Here is a 22085-nt window from a genome sequence, read left to right as displayed (position 1 = left end):
AGTATTTATTATCAACAAGGGACATTTTTTATGATGATGTGAGCTAACAGTGTAACCTACGCCCCCAGTCATTCCATGTCACATGACTTTGTTGATATTAAATACTCGACCTGTACTACAACAACATGGAGGAATGTTGTAAGAATGAATGAATGAATACTACAATTCACCATGACAATGAGTAAATACAGAGCAGAGCCTCCATTTTAATCAAGTGGTGCTAGAAACATGAATATGTGCCAAAGTGAACTAAGATATTTGTCTTAACATTGTTACATTTCATTCAGCGAAGCCTTCAGTCAGCACTCATTCAGCATTTACCAGACTTGAAATTCCTCAATGAATGATAAAGTGTTAGAATCCTTCTGTATGCTATGTTTGATTTTTAAATAATATTTATTCAGTACTAACCTGACGGGGACAAAATCCTGGTGGGAATAAGATAAAAATAGGCATCGAACAGAGAAGACAGTTTAGTCATGGATCTGAGATTGTAAAGTCATAGTCCGACCAAGTAATAATGATTTTGTGATTTTTCATTGAAAATGTGTCAATGTTAAAACTGGCTGTACATTTTTAGACATCTATTTTACTTCATACAGTTGATTTAAACAGTGATTACTGCACTAATGTAGCCCACGCTAAATGTTTCAGTGCAACTGTTTTAGACCTGAGAGCTACCCTAATGTCCACAGAGTCACACTGTTATAAAGTGGACAGTGTGGCCTATAGATTTTATTCTGAGTTGATGGTGAATCCACCATGTCCAGAGAGGGCTGTCTCTGTCCTTACATTGATAGATCATCAAAGCGGTCACGTTTCATCATGTGATTTATGTATGGGTACACACTAATGTCTAACTTGGATTTTGATCTTTCTAAAGACATGAACTTCTGCATATGGATGCGTTCCATATGTGCTTGAAATGAAACAGTGTGTCAGACAGCTGCTTCAGGCTCTGCCGGAGGGACAGAAGTGAAAGAGAAGCTCTAGTTTCACAGCATAAGTTACTGTAGTTAGAATTTCCCCAATGTCAGGCCCTAATGATAACACATCAAAACAGACTGCAGAGAGTTTGAGCTTCTGTGTAAACAAAGAAAGAGAGGGGTTAGTTAAAGAAAACAAAGACAAGAGTTACATAGCTCAATAAAGGTGAAGTTAGGAATTGTGATAATCTTAAATATATCAGATGCTGATGTGCTGGTACAGAGACAACCCACACAGCTGCTGTGGTGTGGTGTGCATTAAATCAGAGTAATAAACAGCAGCCTAACACAGGCCAACACGTCACAACAAAGCAGGATTCAAGGTCTGTGAGAGGATTTAAATATTATGCTGGAGAAGTAAAAGGACTGTTGTAATTACTAAAAAAATATGGCAGGTGAGACCAGTCATTGTGTTTTTGATTTAGAGCAACAACAGACTATATCATTTTTAAAAAGTTTATTTTCCCTAACAAATCAAACTCTATTCAAGAGTCAAACTTTTCTGTATTTCATAAATAAAGCATGGAGTTTATGCAGAGAACATTTGATCATAAAGTTTATTAAAATTTAGATGCTCCATGAAGATTTAACTGCAAATCAATCTCACAGTTGCTGCTTATTGGAACATACTGTATCAAAAGGTCCAGCAGTCTTCAACAAACAAGTATTGCATATAAGTTATAAGTTCTTCTTCACAACATATCGGTTTCTCTGTTTTACTATCAGCATTCATTATTTGAAGACACAAACCTTTAGAATGTAACAAAAAACACATAAGTGGTCTGCATCAGAAACACTATAACCTGACTCCAATGTTACAAGATGGAGAACACAATCCACAGTCTTGTTCTGTTTGAAAATGATTTGTAGAGTTTAGCTCAAACTAATATGAGTTTTCAGCAGTCTACAAATCAAGTGAGTATTTAGTGTTTCCTTGTTGAGCTACAGTGGAGGAATAATTTGGTCCTAAATAGTCCGTGTAAACACCCACTTGATTTGGCTAACTCAGACTGCTGAAGATTCATATTATATCAGCTGAACTTATAAAGTCATTTCTTAGAGGTCATGTGATAAATGAAATAATCAGTTTTTAGTCCAACATGTCTGATTTGATTTTCATCCTCTAATTCCAGACTGGCCTGAGATCAGCAGCATGTTATTGATCTGTGTTGACATGAATAGGTGTATGAATGTTGTGCTGACATTTGGATGATGTCTGTAGAAGGCTGACATTATGATGATCCACAATAACACAATGACAAAGTCCCTCTACTCATTTTAGGGAAAAGCTCATTGATTAGGACATAGTAATGTTGAGCTCCACATTTAAAACCTGAACACATCTGATTGGATTAGAAATGGATTTTTATTTCCATCGTTTATTCTTTATTCAGATTGAGTAACTGCAGTTTGTCAGAGATCAGCTGTGCTTCTCTGGCCTCAGCTCTGAAGTCCAACCCCTCCCATCTCAGAGAGCTGCAGCTGAGTGAAAACAAGCTGCAGGATTCAGGAGTGAAGCTGCTGTGTGGTTTTCTGGAGAGTCCACACTGCAGACTGGAGATCTGAGGTCAGACATCATTTTTTACATCTGTGCTGAGATCAGTGGGCTGTTACTATTGTAGATCTGATATGTTTAATTAATCGACATTAACTGCTCAAATAAATTAAGGGAACACTTAATCATCACAGTCAAACATCAGGTCAGTTAAACTTCCGGGATATCAATCTGTCCAGTTTGGAAGCAGAAGCGATTGTGAATCATTGTCACTTGTTTTGTTGCAAATGAAATGACAGCAGGTGCACTAGAGAGGCAAGACAACCCCCAAAAAGGGAATGGTTTTGTAGGTGGTGGCCACAGACAGTTGCTCTCTCCTTATCATTCCTGACTGATTGTTTTGCATTTTGCTAGTGTCCTTGTCACAACTGGTAGCATGAGATGGTATCTGCAACCAATTCAGGTTGCAAAGGTAGACCAGCTCTTCCAGGATGGCACATCCATATGTGCTGTCACAAGAAGGCTTGCTGTCTCTCCCAGCACAGTCTCAAGAGCATGAAGGAGATACCAGGAGAAGGGCCATTACACGAGGACAGCTGGACTGGGTCGTACAGGGGCATCAACCCAGCTGCAGGACTGATGTCAGCTCCTTTGTCTGAGGAGGAACAGGAGGATCACTGCCAGAGTCCTACAAAATGACTTCCAGTGGGCTACTGGTGTGCATGTTTCGGAACAAAACTGTCAGAAATGGACCCTGTGAGGGTGGGATGGAATGAGGGCCCGACATCCTCTAGTGGGATCTGTGCTCACAGCCAAGCACTGTGCAGCTTGATTGGAATTCGCCCCATTCTCTTCACAAATGAGAGCAGCTTCACACTGAGCATATGTGAAGGACACGAAAGAGTCTGGAGATGCCATGGTGAACGTTATCCTGCCTGCAACATCATCCAGCATAACCAGCCATGTGGTGATGAATCGGTGTTGCTATGGGGAGGCAGATCCTTTGACACACAAACTTCCACATGATAGCCAGTACCCTGAATGTTGTTAGTTACTAGGATGAAATCATCAGAGCTATTGTCAATCTTTACACTAGTGCAGTGGGCCCTGGGTTTATCTTGGTGCAGGACAAATCCTGGCCTTATGTGGCCAGAGTGTGTAGGCAGTTCCTGGATGACCAAGACATTAATGCCATTGACTGGCCCTCATGTCCCCCAGGCCTGAATCCAATTGAGAACCTCTAGAATGTTAGGTATCGGTGCATCCGACACCACCAAGTAGTGCCACAGTCTGTCCAGGAGCTCACTGATGCCCTGATTCAGGTCTCAGAGGACAGCCCCCTTAGTCTAGCTGTTCTCCTCTATTTACAGACTGGCCTGAGATCAGCAGCATGTTATTGCTCTGTGTTGACTGTCTGTCTGTAGAAGGCTGACATTATGATGATCCACAATAACACAATGACAAAGTCCCTCTACTCATTTTAGGGAAATGCTCATTGATTAGGACATAGTAATGTTGAGCTCCACATTTAAAACCTGAACACACCTAACATCTGGATTAGAAACTGATTTTTATCTCCATCATTTATTCTTTATTCAGATTGAGGCGGTGCAGTTTGTCAGAGATCAGCTGTGCTTCTCTGGCCTCAGTTCTGAAGTCCAACACCTCCCATCTGAGAGAGCTGGACCTGAGTGAAAACCACAACTTACAGGATTCAGGAGTGAAGCTGCTGTCAGCTTGCCTGGAGAGTTCACACTGTAGACTGGAGACTCTGAGGTCAGACATCATTTTTTACATCTGTGCTGAGATCAGTGGGCTGTGAAAGTTGTGGTGACACTAAAGCAGACATAAGGCTGATATTATACTGATCAACACTGTCTATCTTAATGTTAAAGTCTATTTTCTTCTTCAGTGATTTAGTCCATTGACTGTCGCAGGGCAATGTTGAGCTCCACATTTAAAACCTTAATATAACAAGAACATTTTCCACTAGGTAATTCACTCTGAACCTCTTAAACTCCTGATTTTCATCTTATATTCTTCATCATGAGTTTAACTACATGATTATAAAATACATAAATAATCTGTGTTTCAACTATCAGACTATGACGAATATATTTAGGGCCCGAGCACGAATCGTGCGAGGTCCTTATTGAAACTGAACGTTTTATTTATTTCTTTTTCTGCAAAGTAACCTCAATCTTGGGGGCCTAAACATACTCAAAAACTCACCAAACTGTGCGCAAAATTTTGGAGTGGCGAAAAATGTTGCATTTTATGGGTTTCGCGCATGAGCGTGGCAAAGTTTTACCTATGTGTACGAAATTTCTGGGGTAAGTGTATCATGTGCAGACGCACAAAAAAGCCTCTTGGAGCCACTGCCTAAACCCAACAGGAAGTCGGCCATTTTGGATTTCTTGGTCATTTTTTGCAATTTACACGCTTTGTACTTTAGTGAACTCCTCCTAGGGATTTAGTCCGACCGACTTCAGATTTGTGCTGTGCAGCCTAAACCCATTGACGATTAAAAGTTGTGCAAACAGTGAGTTTTCGTGTAACGGCGTGCCTGTAGCGTGGCGTCCAAAATCGATGATTCACCATAAAACAGGAAGTTATTGTAACTTCAGTCTACATGCTCACATCTGCACCAAATTTGGAATAGATTATAAGAGTCCCGTCCTGAACACATCCATATGCCAATATTCACTCAAAGTCATAGCGCCATTGGCTGGCAACAGGAAATGACACGTTTTACGCTGTAATGTACTACTCCAAGCAGGTAGGACATATGAACTTTAAAACTGTCCCAGGAAACCCTTAACACATTGATGAGGCCATGTTGTAAAACTTGTGAATTTTCGGTTAACAGCGTGGCAGTGGTGTGGTGGCAAAGTACCCTGCTCCGCCATGACACAGGAAGTTGTTGTAACTTTACTGTACATGCTCAGATCTGTACAAAATTTTACACGTTTAATAAGAGTCCCACCCTGAACACATGTACATGCCAACATTCACCCATGGTCATAGCGCCACCTGCTGGCAACAGGAAATGACTTTTAACAAAGCAGCCCCCGTGGCATGTTTCGCCTACATGCATGAATGTATCATGTCCAGACGTACCAAAAAGTCTCTTGGAGTGATGCCCTAAACCCAACAGGAAGTCGGCCATTTTGAATTTTATTTATTCATTTTTGGATGATTTACACACTCTGTACTTTAACGAACTCCTCCTAGGGATTTTGTCCGATCGACTTCAAATTTCTGCTGTGCCTTCTAAAGGCACTGAGGATGAAAATTTGTGCTATCTGTGAGTTTTTGTCAATGGGCGTGTCCATGGCATGGCGTCCAAAATTGATGATTCGCTGTGAAACAGGAAGTTGTTATAAGTTCAGTGTGCATGCTCAGATCTGCACCAAGCTGTACATGTAGGATCAGAGTCCTGCCCTGAACACATCCATATGCCAACAAACACACAATGTCATAGCGCCACCTGCTGGCAACAGGAAGTGTTAAGTTTTACGCTGTTATGTACTACTCTCAACATATTGGCCTCACCTGCTACAAAACAGTCTCAGAAGAGTCTTAAGACATTGATGATACTATATTGTGAATCTTGTGAGTTTTCGGATAACAGCTTGTCCTTGGCGTGGCGACAAAGTTCAATGTTTCGCCATGACACAGGAAGTTGTTGTAACTTCGCTGTACATGCTCATATCTCTACCAAATTTCACACATTTGATAAGGGTCACGCCCTGAACACATCTACAGGTCAAAATTCACTCAACCTCATAGCGCCACCTACTGGAATCAGGAAGTGTCCTTTCAAAGATGCAGCCCCTGCGCGCTGAATCACCAAGATGCACAAAACGTTTGTGGTACAAGTATCATCCCAAGATGCACAAAAAATCCTCTTGCAGCAATATCCAAAATCAGACAGGAAGTCATTTTCATTTGAATGTGCAATTACAGCCCATTTATGGCCTTTTACAAGCTCTGTACTTTAAAAAACTCCTCCTAGGGAATTAATCGGATCAACTTAAATTTTCTACTGTGCATTCTAAAGGCATTGACAATGAAAAGTTGTGCTATCTGTGAGTTTTCGTCAATGGGCATGTCCATGGTGTGGCGTCGAATATCAACTCTTCGACATGACACAGGAAGTTGTAACTTCAGTGTACATGCTCACATCTGCACAAAACTTTATGTGCTTGATAACTGTCCCGCCCTGAACACATCTACACGCCAATTTTCATTTATAGTCATTGCGCCAAGTGCTATGTAGCGCCACAAAGGGGACACAGGAAGTGACGTATAACACCTTCATGCAACGTCCGAAGCGCTTGGCAATTCACAGCCACACTGGCAGAGCTCCAGAATATGCGCGATCGCCTCACACCCCGACGCGATACAAGTGCGAGGGCCCTCCCAACGCTGCTTGCAGCTTTAATAAGCATTTGCTTTTTCTAACATTGTTATGAAGCTATATGATGCTTATACTGACTGAATAGTTTAAAGTGAAGAAGCTTTGATTTGATATGACTCCACTATTACTGAAAGAGATAATGTAGATGTCTTTTGCTCACATTTCCCCAAAGTTCATCCTGACATATTTGGCATCTTTGGAACCTTTGGGATCTTGAGTCAAATCTTAAATCAGTTTCTGTGAGCTTTTCTTTGTTTTTGGCTGCACAGCATGAGTTTGTATAGATGGAGACACTGATGGATCTACAGAGCTAAAGAGGTAAAGTCACTGCGTCTTTATTGAAGTAGCAGCACGTTGTCATTAATATTAATCACAGCTCTTTTTACCTTTTTGTATTTTAGAGTTTGAACCTGCATCCTGTTGGGGTCAGGTGTTTGGAGTTTCCATTTTCTAAACTTTTTCATTCTAAACCTTCTTCAGCTCTGAACAGATAATTGAACACCAAATGATTTCAAGCATGAACATTTTCTTTCTAAAGTTACATAATTTATTTTGTTGTCAGATTGTGGGGCTGCAGTTTGCCAGAGATCAGCTGTGCTTCTCTGGCCTCAGCTCTGAAGTCCAACCCCTCCCATCTGAGAGAGCTGGACCTGAGTAACAACAAGCTGCAGGATTCAGGAGTGAAACTGCTGTCTGCTGGACTGGAGAGTCCACACTGTAGACTGGAGACTCTGAGGTCAGTTCACTGACCCTCTGTTAATATTGTAGATCTGATATGTTTAATTAACAATTGAACCTAATTTTGGTTCATACAGAACTTACATCCATAAAGATCATTTCAATGTTTCTTATACTAAATTTAGTCTGCAGTGTTACGTGCAGTCACAAAGACTTGTGTTTCTTAAAGGTCCCTTATACAAAATGCACTTTCACATTTATTTTCGACCCAAATATGTGTCGCCATCGTGTCTAAAGAACCATAGATTATGAGAAAAAATGTAACCCCCCTTATTTTGTCCTGCCCAGTCTTTCAGTAAATGTTTGTGCAAGTACGCTGTTAGAAATTGCCTCAATTGTCGATGTCAAGAATGTTACTTTGTAATGTTACTTTTGTCACTATGTTACTTAGAATCTCCTCCAGCCCTACAGTGCAATAGACGCCCCCCACCACCCATGGAACATGTACTGAAAACGCCCCTCGCAGCCCAACTTTCCAAGACTACACCAAGCAGTTGTTCAATGCTCAGCTTGAGCTGGAGGTTGTTCAGTATGTCATGCAAAAAGTGCTTTTATGGTTATCAGGAAAAATTTAATATTTTCTGGTGTTTCCTCTAAAGTCTTCCGACTGCTTTGCCTTAGCTCGAGATTTATGAAGTTTCCCTGTAAACAGATTACTTTACAGAATCAGAATCAGCCTTATTTATGTGTACTCGTATGTGTACACATACAAGGAATTTCACTCTTGATTGTACAATACTCACGATGTCCTTACTTATAAAATAACACAATAATACAGTAATAAAATCAAACACAGGCTACAGTGTAGAGAACATATATATTCACACTATAAACAAATCAGACAGATTGAGACAATAATGCAATAGTGCAATAAGCAGAGTGCAAAGGATGCAGGAGTAAATTATTATTACCATTATGGTTATTAATATGTACATGTTGGTGGTGGATGTGATATACAGGTGCACATACACATACAAGCATACATATACACAGTGTGGTGAGTGCAAAGAATGCTGGAATAAATAAGTATTATGTGCAGGTGTTATGTACTTGAGGTAGGTGGATTTGGTATACAGTATATACAATATGAACAGTATGAACAGCTCTGAAATAGAGAATGATCAATAAATAAATGATAAGTGGTAGCCAGTAAACAGGTGGCTGAATAGAGGCAGAGTTACTGGGTTATTGCAAAGGAATTGTTCCCGACACTGAGTCCGAGTCAGCTGTTCATCAGAGTGATGACTTGTGGGAAGAAACTGTTCCTGAGTCTGTTGGTTTTGGCGTACAGTGCTCTGTAGAGCCTACCAGAAGAGAGAACAGACGACAGACTGGATGATGCCTGTGTAGAAGTGGATCAGGAGCTCCCTAGGCAGGTCGAGCTTCCTGAGCTGGCGCAGGAAGTACATTCTCATCTGGGCCTTCTTGATGATGGTGTCAGTGTTGGGCTCCCTGTAGTTCCTAGGATATAGTGGATCCCAGAAACCTGAAGGATTCCACAGCAGACACAGGACTGTTGAATATGGTGTTTGGGGGCAGAGTGGGGGGACTCCTCCTGAGGTCCACGGTCATCTCCACAGTTTTGAGCGTGTTAAGCTTCAGGTTGTTCTGACCACACCAGAGAGCTAGCTGATCAACCTCCCGGATGAGGCCGATGTCGTCAGCAAACTTTAGGAGTTTGACAGATGGGTCTCCTGGGGTGCAGTTTGTGCTGAGGGAATGCAGCTGTTAAGAAATCGAAAGCAGAAGAAGGTTATAATAAATTAACGAAATAAGGGGCAGTCTTTTTGTCCAGCATGTCTGATTTGATATCGATCCTCTAATTCCAGCCTGGCCTGAGATCAGCAGCATGTTATTGATCTGTGTTGACATGAATAGGTGTATGAATGTTGTGCTGACATTTGGATGATGTCTGTAGAAGGCTGACATTATGATGATCCACAATAACACAATGACAAAGTCCCTCTACTCATTTTAGGTAAAAGCTCATTGATTAGGACATAGTAATGTTGAGCTCCACATTTAAAACCTGAACTCATCTGATTGGATTAGAAATGGATTTTTATCTCCATCATTTATTCTATATTCAGATTGGGGCACTGCAGTTTGTCAGAGATCAGCTGTGATTCTCTGGCCTCAGCACTGAAGTCCGACCCCTCCCATCTGAGAGAGTTGGACCTGAGCTACAACAAGCTGCGGGATTCAGGAGTGAAGCTGCTGTCAGCTGGACTGGAGAGTCCACATTGTAGACTGGTGACTCTAAGGTCATTTCCCTGACTTTGCTTTCTGTTGATTTCAATGTGTTTTCACAAATAATGTCTGATCACTGATATTGATCCTTCAGAACACACACACACACACACACACACACACACACACACACACACACACACACACAGTCCCATTACTCATTTTAGGGAAAAGTAATGTGATTAGGACATAGTAATGTCAAAAAAATCAAACAATCATAATAATGATAAAATCATTTATTCTTTATTCAGATTGAGTTTCTGCAGTTTGTCAGAGATCAGCTGTGCTTCTCTGGCCTCAGCTATGAAGTCCAACCTCTCCCATCTGAGAGAGCTGGAGCTGACAGGAAACAACCTGCAGGATTCAGGAGTGAAGCTGCTGTGTGGTTTTCTGGAGAGTCCACACTGCAGACTGGAGACTCTGAGGTCAGTTCACTGATTCTCTGTTATTATTGTAGATCTGATATGTTTAATTAACAATTGAACCTAATTTCTGTTCATACATAACCATAAAATTGTTTATTTTCTTTTGGTTAGAATTTCATCCTTATTGTACTAAATTTATTCTGCAGTCAGAAAATACTTTTGTTTCTTAAAGAAACTGTAGAAAATGTTCGCTGTTATTGGACTGAAGAAGCCTTTTATGAGGGCATAACATCCAGTTGCCCTTGATTTGAAACCAACTTGGATAACTATGACATAGATGACTGAGAATCTAAACAGCCATGTTACTTAAGCATTTTGGGATGAACACCCTCAGAATGGTACTAGAGGATAGCTTGGAAAATGGCATACTACAGAAACCACCTACAGATTAGCCTGAGATGCTGACAACAGCCTACATCTAGGCTCCATGGTGAAAGGACACAGAGTTGGAATTAACATGGAGAAGGTACAATATCAGCCATTGAAGCATTGAATAAGTCTGACAGCTTACACCACAAACTGAAAACACATCTGCCCAGTACAGTTTTTGAAAAGGTCACTGATTTATCAAGAAAGCACAGCTATCTCAACACGCCAAGAGCATGAAAAGATTTGGAGATGCCAAAACCTACAGTCACGAGCCGGCAACATCAAGAAAACAGAAGAATTTACATGGAGGGAAAAGAAACGTCATTCCACACTACATGAAACAGAGAACAGACAGTGAAGAACTGTCACATATGGATCATACCAAACTAAAGAAAGACGAAAATTTGCCATCACACCACAGCAGCTACCAATAGTGAACCTCCTCACAGAAACACAAAAACAAGCTAACATCTCATGCTGAAGGTAGCCCTTTCCAACATCACCAACCAGCAAAGGAAGGTTATGATATCACTGAGCAAGGATCAAAACACAACTACAGTATCCTACATACTGACAAAGGAGGCTGCACAGTGGTCCTTGATACAGCAGACTACCATTCCAGGGTCAACACACTACTCAGTGAAAACTAAGACAAATGAAACCGTGAGGGGAGATCCCACCAGTGGACATAAGAAAAAGACATGGAATGTTTACAACAGCTACAGAAAGAAAAAATCTTCATCTGTGAACAATATCACAGTTTGTATCCTGGAGAAGCCATTCCATAAATATATGGACTACCTAAGATATGCATATCAGCAGCATTAACCTAACTCTGACCCTAACACAAATATCTACTTTCCTGGTCAGCAACATACCTCACCTCACCACATCCACAAAATAGACTTTCTGAACACATTTCGAAGACTGAATCTGGACCCAGATGAATCCATGGTGTCTTATGATGTGACCTCCTTTTCACATGTATCCTCACCATGGAGGCAGTGTAAACCATAAGTCCATGACTGCTACAAAACAACATGCTGAATAACAGAACTAACCTTAGCCCAGACAAAAATTATGAACTGTCGGACCTCTGTCTGAACACTGCCGATTTCTAGTACAACAGAGGATTCTAAAGACAGAAGCATGGCTGTGCCATGAACTCACCAGTATCTCCTATTGTGCCAACATCTACATGGAAGTGAAAAGTAGAGCCCTGAGCTCCTTCAGAAGAACAGGACCAAGCAACTGGTACAAATATGTGGATGACACATGGGTCAAAATTAAGACCCAGGAAGTGCAGGCGTTCACAGAACATGTCAACCTTGTGGACAGTAACATAAAGTTTACATGACAAGATGTTAGCAACAACAATTTGACCTTCCTGGGACCTGTACCACAAAGCAGGATTTGAGCATAGCAAGGTAACTTCGGGGTTAACCCTGGGTTTTCTGTACCACAACAGTTGTTCACTTCTTACCAGGGTAGATCACCATGGTAACTTACCAGGTTATGTTCCAGGTAAGATATCAGCTCTATAAAAACACCGCCTACTGAACAATCAGCTCTCTAGGAAAATGACATCACCATAGGAGATCCCACAGACTGTTGTATAGACTGCTTTATGTTTGCTGCGGTGAAGTGGAGAAACTATAGCGATATCATCCCACAGAGACTGACTGAAAGCCTTGTAAGCTACTATTATAGGTTTTAGAGTAAGCCTACTCACTGCTTTGAAATCCCAGTCCTTTTAGCACAGCCTGTCATAGTCGTTAAAATAAATGGATTTCATTTTTCTTATGTGACACTGAATATTTTGAGCAGTTTGGCAGAGATATTGAAATATTAAAATAAGATATTGAGAAATATTTTTGGTTATTAGCTATCTTATAGGCTATCACAGAGACTGGTCATGTTCTGCCCCACCTTTTGTGATGTGGGCGCAGGTATTGAGGTGAGTTTTCAGCAGCCTCAATGTTGACATTCAGTCTTTCAACCACTATTTGAGCACATTTTATGTCATGAATGGATTTTCGATTTTCGAAGTTAATTTAAGGTAATAAAACCTTAACAGTTATATAACATTATGTAAGGTCTTTGTACATTTCTGTCAATAGATCTTCCTAAATATTACACACTAGACCTTAAACTAAACCTAAACATCTGCAAAGAACAAGCAACCTAAAAGTTAAATACACCAGACACAGGGGAAACAAATAATAGAGAGAGAATGTGGAAAAACACAGACGGGAAGTGAAACACACAAACACAAGAGTAAGGATTTAACTTAGTAGAACAGGAAAACCCTAAACCATAACCATACACACTCACCTAAAGGATTATTAGGAACACCTGTTCAATTTCTCATTAATGCAATTATCTAATCAACCAATCACATGGCAGTTGCTTCAATGCATTTAGGGGTGTGGTCCTGGTCAAGACAATCTCCTGAACTCCAAGCTGAATGTCAGAATGGGAAAGAAAGGTGATTTAAGCAATTTTGAGCGCGGCATGGTTGTTGGTGCCAGACGGGCCGGTCTGAGTATTTCACAATCTGCTCAGATTTTCACGCACAACCATTTCTAGGGTTTACAAAGAATGGTGTGAAAAGGGAAAAACATCCAGTATGCGGCAGTCCTGTGGGCGAAAATGCCTTGTTGATGCTAGAGGTCAGAGGAGAACGGGCCGACTGATTCAAGCTGATAGAAGAGCAACTTTGACTGAAATAACCACTCGTTACATCCGAGGTATGCAGCAAAGCATTTGTGAAGCCACAACACGCACGACCTTGAGGCGGATGGGCTACAACAGCAGAAGACCCCACCGGGTACCACTCATCTCCACTACAAATAGGAAAAAGAGGCTACAATTTGCAAGAGCTCATCAAAATTGGACAGCTGAAGACTGGAAAAATGTTGCCTGGTCTGATGAGTCTCGATTTCTGTTGAGACATTCAGATGGTAGAGTCAGAATTTGGCGTAAACAGAATGAGAACATGGATCCATCATGCCTTGTTACCACTGTGCAGGCTGCTGGTGGTGGTGTAACGGTGTGGGGGGTGTTTTCTTGGCACACTTTAGGCCCCTTAGTGCCAATTGGGCATCGTTTAAATGCCACGGCCTACCTGAGCATTGTTTCTGACCATGTCCATCCCTTTATGGCCACCATGTACCCATCCTCTGATGGCTACTTCCAGCAGGATAATGCACCATGTCACAAAGCTCCAATCATTTCAAATTGGTTTCTTGAACATGACAATGAGTTCACTGTACTAAAATGGCCCCCACAGTCACCAGATCTCAACCCAATAGAGCATCTTTGGGATGTGGTGGAACAGGAGCTTCGTGCCCTGGATGTGCATCCCACAAATCTCCATCAACTGCAAGATGCTATCCTATCAATATGGGCCAACATTTCTAAAGAATGCTTTCAGCACCTTGTTGAATCAATGCCACGTAGAATTAAGGCAGTTCTGAAGGCTAAAGGGGGTCAAACGCAGTATTAGTATGGTGTTCCTAATAATCCTTTAGGTGAGTGTACAGCTTGTATAACAGTGTAAAGTAGTGAGCGTACAGCTTGTATAACAGTGTACAGTAGTGAGCGTACAGCTTGTATAACAGTGTAAAGTAGTGAGAGTACAGCTTGTATAACAGTGTAAAGTAGTGAGAGTACAGCTTGTATAACAGTGTAAAGTAGTGAGCGTGCAGCTTGTATAACAGTGTAAAGCAGTGAGAGTCCAGCTTGTATAACAGTGTAAAGTAGTGAGCGTGCAGCTTGTATAACAGTGTAAAGTAGTGAGCGTGCAGCTTGTATAACAGTGTAAAGTAGTGAGAGTCCAGCTTGTATAACAGTGTAAAGCAGTGAGCGTACAGCTTGTATAACAGTGTAAAGCAGTGAGCGTGCAGCTTGTATAACAGTGTAAAGTAGTGAGCATGCAGCTTGTATAACAGTGTAAAGTAGTGAGAGTGAGCGTGCAGCTTGTGTAACAGTGTAAAGCAGTGAGCGTGCAGCTTGTATAACAGTGTAAAGTAGTGAGCGTGCAGCTTGTATAACAGCGTAAAGTAGTGACAGTACAGCTGGTATAACAGTGTAAAGTAGTGACAGTACAGCTTGTATAACAGTGTAAAGTAGTGAGCGTGCAGCTTGTATAACAGTGTAAAGTAGTGAGCGTACAGCTTGTATAACAGTGTAAAGTAGTGAGCGTGCAGCTTGTATAACAGTGTAAAGTAGTGACAGTACAGCTTGTATAACAGTGTAAAGTAGTGAGCGTGCAGCTTGTATAACAGTGTAAAGTAGTGAGCGTGCAGCTTGTATAACAGTGTAAAGTAGTGACAGTACAGCTGGTATAACAGTGTAAAGTAGTGAGCGTGCAGCTTGTATAACAGTGTAAAGTAGTGAGAGTCCAGCTTGTATAACAGTGTAAAGTAGTGAGCGTGCAGCTTGTATAACAGTGTAAAGTAGTGAGCGTGCAGCTTGTATAACAGTGTAAAGTAGTGAGAGTCCAGCTTGTATAACAGTGTAAAGCAGTGAGCGTACAGCTTGTATAACAGTGTAAAGCAGTGAGCGTGCAGCTTGTATACAGTGTAAAGTAGTGAGCATGCAGCTTGTATAACAGTGTAAAGTAGTGAGAGTGAGCGTGCAGCTTGTGTAACAGTGTAAAGCAGTGAGCGTGCAGCTTGTATAACAGTGTAAAGTAGTGAGCGTGCAGCTTGTATAACAGTGTAAAGTAGTGAGCGTGCAGCTTGTATAACAGTGTAAAGTAGTGAGAGTACAGCTTGTATAACAGTGTAAAGTAGTGAGCGTGCAGCTTGTATAACAGTGTAAAGTAGTGAGCGTACAGCTTGTATAACAGTGTAAAGTAGTGAGAGTACAGCTTGTATAACAGTGTAAAGTAGTGAGCGTACAGCTTGTATAACAGTGTAAAGTAGTGAGAGTACAGCTTGTATAACAGTGTAAAGTAGTGAGAGTACAGCTTGTATAACAGTGTAAAGTAGTGAGCGTACAGCTTGTATAACAGCGTAAAGTAGCGAGTGTACAGCTTGTATAACAGTGTAAAGCAGTGAGAGTACAGCTTGTATAACAGTGTAAAGTAGTGAGTGTACAGCTTGTATAACAGTGTAAAGTAGTGAGAGTACAGCTTGTATAACAGTGTAAAGTAGTGAGCGTACAGCTTGTATAACAGTGTAAAGCAGTGAGCGTACAGCTTGTATAACAGTGTAAAGTAGTGAGCGTGCAGCTTGTATAACAGTGTAAAGTAGTGAGCGTGCAGCTTGTACAGCTTGTATAACAGCGTAAAGTAGTGAGCGTGCAGCTGTACAGCTTGTATAACAGCGTAAAGTAGTGAGAGTACAGCTTGTATAACAGTGTAAAGTAGTGAGAGTACAGCTTGTATAACAGTGTAAAGTAGTGAGCGTACAGCTTGTATAACAGTGTAAAGTAGCGAGCGTGCAGCTTGTATAACAGTGTAAAGTAGTGAGCGTGCAGCTTGTACAGATTGTATAACAGTGTAAAGTAGTGAGCGTACAGCTTGTATAACAGTGTAAAGTAGTGAGCGTGCAGCTTGTATAACAGTGTACAGTAGTGCAGTAATGTTGAGCTCCACATTTTAAACCTGAACTTATTGAATTAGAAATATTTTTTATCTATATAATTTATTCTTTATTCAGATTGTTGGGCTGCAGGTTGTCAGAGATCAGCTGTGCTTCTCTGGTCTCAGCTCTGAAGTCCAACCCCTCCCATCTGAGAGAGCTGGAGCTGAGAGGAAACAAGCTGCGGGATTCAGGAGTGAAGCTGCTGTCTTATCATGTGAAGAGTCTTTACTATAGACTGGAGACTCTGAGGTCAGTAGGGGATCCGACTCAGAATCAGAATGAGCTGTATTGCCAAGTAGTGTTTTACACATTCAAGGAATTTGCTGTGGTGATAAGGTGCTACACGGAGACAAACATACAGTCAACATAAATAAATGTAGAAATATATAAATATGGAATGGAAGAACAAGGTTGCAGAAATATACATGTGCCGTGCAGAAGAACGGAAGAGAATATCGTGTACATATAAAGACATAAACTGACAACATAAATATACAACAACAAAGATCAACAATCTACAACAAATATGTGCGACAAAATGTGCAGTCCAAACTGGTTCAACAGTAGCAGGTACCTCTACTGAGAATCAAGCTTTGGGTTTCTGCTGTGTTGGGTGAGAACTTTACCTGCCCAGGGGAGCCTAGCACAACAAACCAGATATTTGCCATTGAATGCATTCTTTCATTCTTCCATAACATAATAATGCAAGCTGACAATGCTTAGAAACATTTCACAGTACCTTTTTTTTCATCAAACACATGCAGTGCTTGAAGTGGAAAGAAGTAAGTGCCAGTACTGCATACCTGTGAGTGCCAGATCATTTCAAGCACTGAAACATGGGATTTTACAGTAAAGTGAGAAAGTTTGTTCGTATGGTGTCGTCCTAGTTAGTTCTTATGAAGACACAGAACACTTGGCAGTAAGTTGTAGACTTTACGGTGAAGACATGATGTAATCAAAGCATTTAGTCAGTTGGCTGGACTCAATGCTGGCTAACTCAAAGAAGGAATTTCTTTTGTTAAACTTATTATTAACGTTTGAGTTCATCCCTACAGAATCGATGGCCAGTTGATCACAGCTGACAAACACAAGACATGTGAGTTTTGCACCAAAGTCCTCCATTCATCATGTGATTTACTTCTGATCTGAACCATCTGCTCATTGTAGAACAAAACTATTTTTCTATTCCACTTTTGTTAGAACTGTGAAGTCAAAGTTTAAAAGTATTTAAGAATTTGGCTATTATTTTTCTCACACAATTCATGTTTTTTCTTGTTCTGTTTTTCTTCTTCTATCAGATGACTCCAATGTCAAACTGGATGAGGAAGACAAAAAGGTGAGAAAGGAACTGCGGCACAGTGAAGCCATTATAAACCATCAATGACTTTTCACCACAAAAAATATAACCATTAGGTTTTGTTAGAATAAGCCATTTCTATCTACATACACCGAGGGTGCTCTGACATGGAAGTCGCTATATTGTCCAAATGGACAAACTGCTCTACAGAGCATGTTTTGTTACTACACTGAATACGTACAAGAAGAAGAAGAAGAAGAAGAAGAAGAAGTAGTGTGGTTTATAAGAAGTAATTAGAGACGTGAAATTTGGACAAATGGAGGACCACATTTTTAGCACATTTAGCTTCTTCTAAATGCTTGGAAAGGGAGAGGTGAGCAGTGACTGATGGTGGATTCAGGTGGTGTCGGAATAATCTGAATTTGTTTTTCCTCCTTAAATCCTTATTGCAAAAAGAGAAATAAAGTGTACATGGGACATAAAGAAGTATAAAAATATATAAAAGGACACAAATAATTAAAACTTTGCCAGATAATGCTAATCCAACACATCTTTGTAGTAGCGTCCATGTTGATGCCACATTCAGACTTAAGAGCACATGAACACACACTGAAGTCAGAAAAACAACTTCACAACTTGGGAAATGGGACCATCAGAGGAGCAAGTGAATGGAGTGAGCCGTTGGTTGGAATTCGCATAAGATGCCACTAAAACTTACACTAAACCTTTAAAGCATTGTACATTAAAATTGCATGTACATCACGTACAATTTCAACTCTTTCTGCCATAAAAGCTAATAATCAAACACAGATTTAATTACTCAAAGCAGCAACAAAATAACACACTTGATGCAAGATAAAATTACGGTGCGTTCTACAACTATTTCACTTTAGGATTACCAGCAGGTGGCATAGGTGCACACAAGTAGATGAATGAAATAAGCAGAAAACACTGCAGGAAAACTTAAGACCCCAGTGTTTGGGTTAGATGCTGTACATTTTGGTAAAAATAGTTTTTACAATACTTTCTTGCATCCCAATCCTGGTACTAAATGCAAACCTGCAGGTGTTACGGTGTGACACCCACACTTTCACAGAAACATGATTCCACCCACACCCAACCTGTCACTCTCTGTCCGTCTCTGTCTCTCCCGTCTGTCTGTCTCTATTAAAATTATTAACTTTGTGCCATTCTTCATTCCAGGCTCCAATATCTTCTTACCTGAGCAGACAACTGAATCTTCATACAGGTAATCCTACACAATGACAAAACACATTTCCAACTTCTTGCATGGTTCATCGAGTTGTGATTCTAAACAAGAGTCTGTTGTCTGTGGTGAGTTAGTCAAAGCTGAACACAGTAGGTCGAATATTCAAACCAATCCTGGTAGTAAATGTAAATGTGCATCATTTTCTCACGTGTTACATTGCAGATGGAAGGTATCATGGCCAACTGAGTGTCAAGCCTATAAACCAGTAGCATCAGACTCTGGGTCAGATGTATGCAGGCGTTTGGCCCTGTTAATCCAAGCAGTTAAACAAACAGGACGGTTCCAGAAATATAATAAAGTGTTTACCTGGAAGTGGACTTCTTAACCTCTTACCATTCCTGTAAAATTCATGTAAAGCACATACTCAAGGCATATCCAAATTAAATTGAGTGCAGTTCTTGAACCATTTCAAGTAAAAACATGGCTTTGGGTTTCTCAGATAACACTCTAACGTGTCTAATACAAAAGTCAGAATCACTGTAAGTGCTACAGGAATTGATTTACAGCATAAACCTGTAAACTGTCTTAGCGTATTTTTTCTAAAACAGCACCGCCCCTTGGCGGCAGGCGGCTGCTACTGCATCGCTCCGTATTAGCCGGTAGCCTGACGCAGATGTGTTTTTTGCTGGTATATCAAGAACTTCCTACTTAAAGCTGGATATCGTTAATTTCACAGTTTATTGGCTACACGAAATGCCAGTCATTGGCACAATTGGCTTGGCCTACCTGCAAAATAATAGGGCCTGGCCCTTCCTTACAGCTCAGGCTCCCGTCTGCAATGAATTAGGTATCAATCAAAAGGTCAGAGTTCAGCAGTTAATTTGAATACAAGATATTGTATTTGTTTACATACACATCGGAGTTATTAATAACATACTAGCCACATTGCATATTGTAAATTATTGGCACTACACTGGAATAATAAGTGGTGTACTAAAAACACATCTGGCATCATTGGCCTTAATTTTGGCATTGCGGAAATAGAATTCATCATTTGAATTCAAACGTAAAAAGATCATTTATAAAATTACTTACTTTACAAATACGTCTTTGCTGCATATTACCAGAGTCTACAAAATTTAAATAAACACTGGCAGCAACAACTGGCCAGACTGAAACAGACCCAATCTAGTTTGGTTTCATCAGTTGTCACAGATCAGATTCATCATCAGAGATACAATCATGGTGTCTTCCTGAGGTCTTATTTTACCCGTATAGACTTTTGTTTAGTGTAGTTACAGTAACAGTGGAACACAGTTGAGTGTATTCAAAATCAATTTGACTAAATTATCTCTGACTTTGTTATGTAGAAAAATACCAATATCGTTATGTGGTTCAAACATATCGCTTAGCCCTAAAAGCTATTACACCTTCTTGTCAAGGTCTTACACCCCAACCCATGTTTTACTTCTACAGATTTGTGTTGTGGCAGAAAACTAAGTAATTCTGTGTCAACATTATGCACAGGGCAGGCTGTGGTTAAACCCAACATCAGAAATCAGATTTCAACATGGACCTGTGTGGCTCCAGCTATGAGCACAGATAAAGATGTGGAAGGTGGTGATACGTCCCACTTACTTTGCAGGAAGCAAAATATCCGGTCCGAACAGTTTTACCTTGCTGAGGCCTTGAATGAAAGAGAGTGGATGTCCCCTGGATGTTATCATGTCTTACATCTGCTGCACATGAACACCCGTCAGTGAAAAGGATCATCAATGAATAGTTGTTCTATTAATTCAGCCCTTCTGTGTCCTGCAGGTTCAGGTGTCCTGGTCCAGGTGTTTCCAGTGTGCTTTGACTGGACTGGTGTTTGTTGTGGCTCAGGAGGCGGAGCTGTACAGGACGGTCCAATGGGACGAGAGCCTCCTCCAACCAGCTGGCAAGACGGCTGCAGGGCTGCTGTTCAATCAAGTGTCTGAGGATGCTGTCTGTCAGCTCCACCTGCCGCACTGTGAAACAAAGGACGGTGAGGACTTGCTGTCTTCAGTGTTAAACAATGAATTAGTAAAATTACAAAGATTTTGATACTGTGTAGTTTACTTTGTTTAAATTAGCTGCTTTCAGTGACACTAAATGCACACATCAGACAGATCACATGTGGGAAAGGAAAATATTTATACATTATATATTCTTGGGGTACTCCAAGGTTAATGACAATAGATTAGTTTGAACTCTCTGAACTCAGGTGCAAGTTGGCAGTAAAACACAAGTTCAGCAGCTCTTTGCTTTCACAGCGTTGCTTGTTGACGGCTGCTGTCTGTCGTCCACATCACTGATGATGGAATGAGCATCTTGGAGCCACTGGAGATTACAGACACTCATGTGGTTGTGAAGGTCCTTCACCTCTCTGCCTTTGGCCTGGTCTGGGATTATCTAAAGGGTTTTTGAACAACACAAAACCAATTAGCAGCCAAGTCCTGCTGTTCCTCCGAGCGCCGAACCCAACAACACAGATGCAAAATCTCAATGTTCTTCTCCTGCCAAGCAACATCCCTTTGGATGAGGTAAATAATCATTTAATCGTACAGCTGTGAGTCCAAACATGTCTGATCTTGGGGGCAGCTGTTCCTCAGGGGGTAGAGTAGTCTTCCGCTTATCAGAAGGTCATAGTTCAATCCAAGGCTCCCAAATCTATATGTCAGCATGTGTCGCTAGGCAAGATACTAAACCCCAAATTGCTTCTAAGGCCATCAATGAGTTAATTTCTATTTCGGTGAGCAGTTGGCACCTTAGCCTCTGTTCATCAGTGTGTAAAAGACGTGAACATGATGTAAAGCGCTTTCAGTGGTCGGAAAGACTAGAAAGCGTTATGCAAGTGCAGACCACCTTTCTAAAGGACAAAATCACAATCAATTAGGACACAATAAGGATGACAGTCTGGTCCAAATGACCAAACAGCCATTTCTTCCTGTAATCGTTACGCCTGTTCATACTGAACATTAAGCGATGACTTCCTAATGTACTTTAGTGGTGAGAAGCGTGAAAATTTTAGAGAGTTCAGGGCAAAGAGGAGAGGGGCGAGGGAGGGGAAAGTGGTCAGCATGCAAAGTTACAGTCTTATTGGTACAAAAGTTCATGTTTTGTTATTATCCCGCCACTGCAGCTCACTAGGGAATCACAAAGAGGGTTTTGTACTAAAAAATCTACAGTTTTGGAAGATCTCCACTTGATGTGTCCAACTCAGATGTTAAATGTTAAAATGCTCTGATGTCCTAAGGTCAGCAAACGACATCAACAT

General features: G+C 40.9%; 2 protein-coding genes across 2 annotated transcripts in view; one reads left to right on the top strand and one right to left on the bottom strand.

The window, feature by feature from the left end:
- Nucleotides 1-22085, top strand: part of LOC119897314 (NACHT, LRR and PYD domains-containing protein 12-like) — a 609009-nt gene that overhangs the window by 532078 nt on the left and 54846 nt on the right. Inside the window, exons 8-10 of the mRNA XM_038710931.1 lie at nucleotides 7467-7640; nucleotides 9733-9906; nucleotides 10144-10317. Coding sequence (XP_038566859.1) covers nucleotides 7467-7640; nucleotides 9733-9906; nucleotides 10144-10317 — 522 coding nt within the window. The remainder of the gene's footprint in view (nucleotides 1-7466; nucleotides 7641-9732; nucleotides 9907-10143; nucleotides 10318-22085) is intronic.
- Nucleotides 1-22085, bottom strand: part of LOC119897305 (NACHT, LRR and PYD domains-containing protein 12-like) — a 50906-nt gene that overhangs the window by 14841 nt on the left and 13980 nt on the right.

Source organism: Micropterus salmoides, unplaced genomic scaffold, assembly GCF_014851395.1.
Source record: "Micropterus salmoides isolate LMB-PRFRI ecotype aquatic unplaced genomic scaffold, ASM1485139v1 Ms_hic_scaffold_1, whole genome shotgun sequence".
In the NCBI taxonomy this organism is placed as follows: Eukaryota; Metazoa; Chordata; class Actinopteri; order Centrarchiformes; family Centrarchidae; genus Micropterus; species Micropterus salmoides.
The sequence above is the reverse complement of the archived record's forward strand: the minus strand, read 5'-3'. Positions and strand labels throughout refer to the sequence as shown.